Source organism: Silene latifolia, chromosome X, assembly GCF_048544455.1.
Source record: "Silene latifolia isolate original U9 population chromosome X, ASM4854445v1, whole genome shotgun sequence".
NCBI classification, from domain to species: Eukaryota; Viridiplantae; Streptophyta; class Magnoliopsida; order Caryophyllales; family Caryophyllaceae; genus Silene; species Silene latifolia.
The window spans coordinates 286514413-286522649 of NC_133537.1; the positions used below are offsets into that span (position 1 = coordinate 286514413).

Consider the following 8237-nt stretch of genomic DNA (forward strand, 5'->3'; position numbering starts at 1 on the left):
AGCCTATCTAAACTTACTTGCACAAAGAGAAACAAAGACGCTACATAAACACCTTAAAATATTGATAAGAAACTTGGGTAATAGCAATGGTTGAAATTCCTTACTAAACTTTATAATTGACACATCAATCCACTAAATTATTTATAAAACTTTTTAATTATCCTCAATGGTAAAAGTTTCATACTTTCTATTTGATCCCTTTTCTCCTCGTCTTTTCCTAATATGAAACCGGTTTCTTACTTTAGAAACCAATTTCATAAAAGGAATTTTTTAATATGCAAGACACAATACATTATTCAAGGTCAAATAGCATGGATAAGACAAAAGCACAAAAATCCGTCTTATCAATGCATGTGGTATTGTTTAAGCTTAAAAGAGGGTAAGCGACATTGAATAAATAAAATACAAGTATCATCATATCATTATTACGACGGAACTCTTGTACAGCCCTACACAAGGGGTAATTCAGTTGCAGCATCCTAAAGTTAAGAGTTCAAGAAACTGACAAAAGCTGAAAAGGAACACATCTTGGCTGGCATTTGGCTGGTAAAAACTGGTCATTGGAAATAACTCATACTAGTACCAATTTTGGAAACACTCCCAAATTAGAAATATTCCAATGCATAATATAGTCAAGGACCACAACACCCATCCACCCATAAACATGTCCTAGGTAACCTTTGATAAGAGCCAGATTTCACCCACCTACCTATACTTACAGCTGCAGACTTACCACCCTTACAGTATGAGGACCCTACTTGGTAGATGATTTGAATGAAAATTACTTGAGATGAAATTTACCATACTGCCCTTGCAGTTAAAAAAAGTCACATTCATCACCTTACAGGCTTACAGTAAATAAAAAAGTACTGTTTGGTGTTTAACATCTTAAAACCATTAATTAACTGTACTTCACATTACAAGCGTGGAAAGCACCCTGGCAAAAGAGGAATTAGCAAAAACCGAGTTCCAAATCCAAAATAGGTTAAAACCGAACTTAAAAGAAAAGTCGAGTTGCTGCTGCGAGGAGAAAGACTCGAGGATTAAATCAGCAGTAAAACATGACATTCTTCACATTGTCCTTGATCTTGGGCAGCATTGCGATATGTGCCTGGCTACTCTGAGTCATATCCAGCGCACTTGACGATCCGCTTTCTGACATTGTCATCCCTTCCACGTAGTAACGAGCTCTGAATGCTGCCAGATGAGCATAGTATGCCGGAGGAACTGGAGGTTGGTGCAGATTGTTAGCAAAGACAAGGCCTAATTTACAGAGAGATGCTAGGATCCAAGTGATTCTACGAGGAAAAGGAACTTACCAACTGAGACTGAACGAGTGCAGCGAGCATAACTGAAGATTACAAGAAAAATAGCAAAACATAGAGCATCAGTACTCGTTCCAATGTCAATTTGTAAATTGGATAAAGGTAGTAGTGAACATGTAAGAAGGCAAACACATACGTGTAGCATAGACTGTTAGTGAGGAGCTGAAGCAGATCTGCTGTAAACTTGTTCTCATCAAGCAGCACATGGTAGTGTGTCGGCCTACTCGTTCCCTACATAATAAAATGACAGAAGATGAAAGGCCGATGGATAGGTTTAATTTTGGGACTGAAAACACAAAGCGGACAGCACAAACATACCTGAATACCAGCATGACTGCACAGGTAGAAGTCAAACTCAGACGGATGGCAGATTTTCGTGTCAATTACAGTACCTGTGGCATACAATTACACATGTTATTTTAAAAAAAAAATTATAAAATTAGAGAAATTAAGATGTGAAGGACACAAACCCGGAATGATGTTCCCACTCTTGTCAGTTAGATTGTTGTCAACAGGGAAAAGACGAGTATGATGCCTTTTCTGCACCACCACGAATGTGACCGGAGGCAGGTAGCCATTCTCCAAAGTAGCACACGCCTATGGTATGACAATGGCAAATCATTTTCGCCCATAAGCTTGACAAGTGCTCTTAAAATATAGATGAAACATAGGTTCATTACAAGAAAAAGTAAAGAGTACCTTTCTTATAGCATCCATTTCGTGAAGCAGAACATGTGCAAACTGGCCTTCACTCACTCCATCTCTGCACATTAATACGAGATTAAATCATTGAACAAATTTTAAAAAATAGATTAAATAACGCTAAAATACTTTGGAGAACAAATTGTACCTGTAGAATATGATCCTTTTAGGCTTCTGCCCTGTTAACCTGTAGAAAGAAATCAAAAGTTCCCTGTACGAAAAACAAATTAGAACCCAACAAAAGCAAAGATCTTGAATAGGCAAATGTGAAGTGAGCAGTAGATTCAGTTACCTGATCATCCCTGAAGGTTTCCCATCAACTTCTTTGTAAAGGTCCTGTATTATCTCTTCCCTGTGACCCTGAGCTGAGACGATCCCCTTGTATTTGGTAACATCTGGCCAGTCCATGGAAGCAACAACCTGCAACAAACAATCCAAGCTCATGAACTACAACACTCCCTCCATTTTTATTTGAACCGTCTCCATTTGACATTCACGGTCGGCGAATATTAATGTTGACAATGATACATGTGAAAGTATCAAAATCAAAATTGACATTGCCAGACTCACAAAGTCAAATATTTAGGAAATAAAATTGAATGGAGCCAATGAAGGTATTAAAACAGTATATAAAAATATTAATCATACTGCTGCAATTGAAGCACTGCAATCTTCTCCAGGAGAGGCATGTGTAACATCAGCTCCAAAAATTATTGTTGAGCAGTCCGTCAAGCGTGGAATTTTCCTTGAGATAGCATCAAGCAAAACAGAGTTGCTTCCTCCAGCCTATACATGTTATTGGATTGCTTTAGTTGCCATTGAACATTTTGGAAAAAGACAATCAATGAGTGCATGAATTACCTTCACATTGATTTTCAAAGCCACATTTTCAAGGTATTGCTTTTGTCCTCTCATGACATGGTTAGGCTTACAGCACTGGGAGACAATACCAAGCTCAGTTTCACAAATCCTTTTTATAGTTCCTGAATTTTCAAAACAATCCTAGAATTTAGCAGGCGACAAAGAAGGCAGGAGAAAATTCCGCAAGGAAAAAATAACTAAGTTCAAATTGAACAACATAATTAATCAGTATAATACTTGATAGCTACATTTACAACTCAAAACTCACACGGCTACGGACATAACACAAAGAGGCTTAACATTTCAACAAACAGCCTTGAAACAACTATAATTTGATCAGCTAAACAGAACAATTGAATATATAACTAATGGCAAAGAGACGCACATACCATAGGTTCCAGTATAATCTGGCAGTATAATAATGAGTAACTGCAACTGATTCTTAGCCTGCCTGTCTATATCAGGTAGGACTCTCTCAAGTTGATTAGCATGAGCTATGATTGGAGGAATAAAGGGGTTCCTTTTGAATGCCTAGCAACGTCAAATAAAAAAATCGATCAGCAAATTTGGACTGGTAGGGCAGTAGACCAGCACAATTTCTGCTAAAAGAAGAAAAAAAAAACAGCAGAACGTACCATTCCCTTGCTAGAACACATAGAAATTAAATCCATACAAAACAGCTGCATGACTTCGGCATTCACACTAGTAGACAGGTTTAAGCATGTCCATCTATCAACAGTAGCACCATTGTACATTTTCTACATATGCCAAAAGAGCAGTGAGAATAACTCTCAACAAACTGACTAAAAACAGATGACAGACTCCCTATATTACAGCTGCCATCTCAAAATATTCATGGTACCGCTTGATAAACAAAAGTTGAATGGAAAAAACTGAAGTAGGATGAAGAGTTTACCTTATCAATCATATTCCACTGTCCCACAGCCGGTGCAACTTGTCGCTCCTTTCCACTTTCATGGTACTTAAGCTTTACAACAGAAACATTTCATCAGTAAAGTAAACATTTGAAAACATGACTGGGTGAAAAATAAAAAATACGGAGTATTCACGTAACATACCATTGGTGGAGGCAAAATTCGGGCATCAACAGATGTGCACATTTCAGAAATTTGCATCCCAAACTCTTGCTTAACCATTTCATTTCCCCCAAACTTATTATCTTTAACCATCTTCAGAAACAAAACAAACAGCCAAAAAATTAAATGAGCGACCTAAAACAGCTCAAAGTGACGTTACTGCGAATAAAATTAAAAGACAAAAAGACAATGTTTTACCGTGATGATATTACGCTCCCGGTCACCCGGTCTTTGGCATGTTGCTTTCAGAAGTGCTGTCACTTGATCCGTATTCAACTTTTTTGGGTACTTTTGCCCATTCACAATCACGCAAAGCTACAAGTACACAAATCATGATCAAATTAAATAGTATACAACATACAATTGCTAAATTTTTAGTCAAGTACTCTTCCAAGAGGTTACACAGCAGACCTCCATGGGGATGTATGTAGGCTTTTTGGACGATCCCACTTGAATACATGGCAAAGCAGGGAATTTCAGCTGAATTTTGTACTTTTCTCGGAAATATTGAGCAACAGACAATTGGCTCTCTTCATTACCGAGAGAAAACCTGGCAACAAAGCAAACATATACAATGTCAGTTGTCTTTCCAATGCATAAGACTACGTAAAAATCCATTGTTCATGGAAATGAAAAGAAAAACTGTGAAAATGTTATAATGGTAGCTAAACAAACATACATAATTTGATTCGCTGGTTCGTTCGATATCCCGATCACTTTATAGCACTTCCTGTAGCCCATGTGATTTGTTTCCACAGTTATGCCTCTTAAAGCCTTCTTCACCTGAGAAGCAAAAAAGTTTAGACTTCTAGCTTCAATGTAACTAGATAAATAGCCACCATATACCAAAGCTAAATATTAATTACCTTCAAACGAGCAGCATCATTAAGTGGCCTGGAAAGATCTCTTAACTTCACATTCTCCATCACGAATGAGGTAACACATAATGGTTTGAAGAAAGGCCGAGCAGATGAATCTACGACAAAATATAGTTGCAATACACATCAGAATATTTTAAATTCGCATTCCCTTGAGAAATTGTTTTGCAAATCAGAAGCTGGTAAGTGTTTAGCAAGAGATTAACATACCAATGTTTAGAGATAGTCCCATCTGAGTAGGCCGGATACTTTGATAGTATCCCCTCCAGAACTCAATACCATCTGCCAGATTCCCTTTGCCCAAATCCTCAGAAAAGAAAGATCTTCCAATTATAACATACCTGTTTGACAAGAAAAACAAATTCAGTAAAAAATAATACAACGAAAACGAAAGAACACAAGTAGAATTAATTTTGATTACTCTTTCAAACTCTTCGCAGCTCGCAAGACAACATCAAGAACTTGTATGGCATCTTGTGGTGTTTCAGTGTTTCTCCCGGAGAGAAATTCCTTCAAATGATGGATATCAACCCTTGAAGCCAACTTTACAGAAACCTCAAATTTCCTCGATTCACTGCCAAACAAACAAAACCAGTCAGTTTATGTTTATTCAGTTGCAGCCATTAGAGACTGTATGTGTCACACAAACCTGCTTGAAGCTCCTTTACGTTCCCTGGGCAGCTCAACAACAAATTCTTTTGAAGTGAAGGGCAAAGGGCCAGCAGTGTAAAGACTCTTCATGCCATCATACGCTGGTATGCGCTTCCCCAAATACTGAGGATTTTGTTCTAGCAGCTTTGACATTATCTCTCTGCACAAGTTCTTTGAAGATATTTCCGGGGATATAGATACCTGTTCAGGTACACAATAATATGAGTACAGAAGTTAAATGTAAACCGTTATCAGATAATGTTAACACAAGCTAATGCTCCAAGTAAAACGTAAACAGAACTTGGAAAAGAAGAATAGATTAACTTGCCAACCAGAAGGAATGAAAACCCAATGACAAACACCACCACAAAGCATGATCATATCAGACAATCAGTTAAAACCCACAATGTACAAATTTAAAAACCCACAATCTTAAGAAGATAGCATTGAAAACACCAATCCTCAACTCTAATGGCAAAAAACGTTGCTGAAGTTTTATGACTATTGTCGTAGGTCAACGGTTCAAGGAATGACAGAGACAAGAAGAAACATTTTTCCATAGCATGTGACAAATGATTCTACTAAAGTATTTCTGCTCTAAACTACATTAAAGGCAATAAAATCATGAACTACCTAATGACCAGAAAGTTGAACCTTATTTTGAAGAATACATCATCACATTAATCATGATTCACGACTTGAGGAGTAAACTTAACAGTAAAAAAATGAGTACATACTTGGGTACTAATTACATTACATATCAAAGTACAAGTAAAGGGAAAATTTAACTGTAGATCAACGTATCATGAATTTACCACTTCACCCATTAATTTACCACATGACTAATGACAGATTTACTTTTATATTTTAATACCATTCTCGTGAATACCGCAGTAAATCTCAAAAACACGCCATTAAAATATTTAGAAACACCATTAAATGTTCAAAACCAATATTATTACAATTAATTACCCAAAACGTCAATAAATTTTCAACCCACAAAAAAAAATACACACTTAAAAACATCATTAGATATGAAAAAGACGAGTTAGTCTCGCATACGATAGATCTCGCAACAACTTTAACACAAGAAAAAAACAACGGTAAATATATTTCCCACTTTTTCAGATAAAAAACAATAAACAGAATAAAAGATTAAAACAAAAATACAAATTCATAGAAATTTTCCCAAAATAATATCAACTACAAAGACAGTGTAAGAAAACATCCATCATTATGAACATCTTTAGGTTATGAAAACAAAAACAAAAGAGAAAAAAACAAAAAACCATAGAAAAAATAAGAATGAAAGCAACTCATAACCAAAAAAATCATACGGAGTACTAAAAAGAGAGTTTAAGGAAGGAAACTGAATTGTTTACATACATCGTAATGATGGAAGTCACGATCAGAAAGTTGAACCAGAAAATGATTAGCCCTAATAACACACTTCATCCCTATCCGACCGAACCCGGGTCTCGGCGGCGGTTTAGTTACTGAAGACGATGCCGGAGTCGACACGGCTAACTTCTGTTGAAGCTCCTTCTCCAACGGCTGCTTTTCCGCCTCCGCCCATACTGCTGGTGTGAGTACTCCAACTGATGGTCCTCGGTACCCTCCGCCACCGCGTCCTCCCCCACGACCACCGTCACCACCGCGTCCTCCGTCTCGTCCGAACGGTCCACGTCCACTGCCACGGCCTCCGTCGTAACCTCCGCGTCTTCCACCGTCACCACCACCACGTCCGCCGCGAAACGACATTTGTACCTACAACAACATAAACAAAACCAAACGGAAAATTTGTTAGAAAAACGACATACATAAATACAACATCGAAAGTCGAAACCAAAGAATATTTTACGAAGATTATTACAGTAGGGTTATATTGTTGCGTTTTTACTTACTAAATTATGAGATGAACAAGTATGGTAAATTTTAGTGAATTTTTTGGGGTTTTGAAGGGAATATGAGAGGAAACTGCAGAGGTTAAAAAGAGAGAGAAGGAGAAGTGGGGGAGGTAAAGAGACGTGTGAATGATGGGAGAAGTGGGAGAGGTTTTGCTTATAAATGGGGAAGTTGAGGAATGAGGATTTACCCCCTCCCCCTCTTTTTTGAATTTACTATTTTACCCTTCGTTTCAATAGGGTAAAATATCACGGTTTGGAATGGATAATAATTGTGTTTTTCTTACAAGAATGGTAGTTGTGGGGGTAATTAACTGCCCTGTCTTACATTATTACCCCTCCTTCCCCCTTTTTACCTTCTCGTCTGCCCTTTTTTTCTTACTCTTTAAGTTTTTCTCCCTTTTTTTAATTACTTTTTTATTGATTTATTGATTTATACAGAAAAAATACGGAGTATAATTTTACATTGTACTCCGTATTTCATATAGAGCAACTCGTATCTTGATTATTTAGTTGATGTGTAGTTTTACTTAGGTTTTGAATTATTTACGTTCTATTTATCAAGATTCATACCGTAAATGATCGGTCACACACGATACTATTATTTTATAGTATATGCGTTGTATATTTTCTTGTTAAAAAATTTCAATTTTCAAATTATAACGATCTGAATCTTGTACCTAAATTTATTTTTTTAGTAATAATAGCAGAAGTTTTGCTAAGAAACCCGAACGATCGTTATCTTATATATATATATATATATATATATATATATATATATATATATATATATATATATATATATATATAATCTGGTTG

At 36.6% G+C, this 8237-nt stretch overlaps 1 protein-coding gene across 2 annotated transcripts; it reads right to left on the reverse strand.

Moving 5' to 3' along the window:
• Positions 1 to 769: 769 nt before the first annotated feature.
• LOC141616827 (protein argonaute 5-like) lies at positions 770 to 7570 on the reverse strand. Of its 2 annotated transcripts, none has more exons than XM_074433979.1 (23): positions 7419 to 7570; positions 6901 to 7281; positions 5513 to 5715; positions 5285 to 5437; positions 5074 to 5204; positions 4852 to 4961; positions 4665 to 4768; positions 4397 to 4535; positions 4184 to 4300; positions 3968 to 4078; positions 3805 to 3876; positions 3524 to 3646; positions 3278 to 3419; positions 2889 to 3010; positions 2676 to 2813; positions 2320 to 2447; positions 2176 to 2238; positions 2025 to 2088; positions 1796 to 1922; positions 1644 to 1717; positions 1462 to 1556; positions 1320 to 1351; positions 770 to 1227 (listed from the first exon to the last, which is right to left on the reverse strand). In XM_074433979.1, exons 2-23 carry the CDS (start codon positions 7273 to 7275, stop codon positions 1049 to 1051), a joined length of 2802 nt encoding a protein of 933 aa, XP_074290080.1. In that variant the 5' UTR covers positions 7276 to 7281; positions 7419 to 7570; the 3' UTR covers positions 770 to 1048. The 2 variants fall into 2 exon arrangements, with proteins under 2 accessions (XP_074290080.1, XP_074290081.1); XM_074433980.1 differs by having other exon boundaries at positions 7388 to 7552.
• Positions 7571 to 8237: the final 667 nt, after the last annotated feature.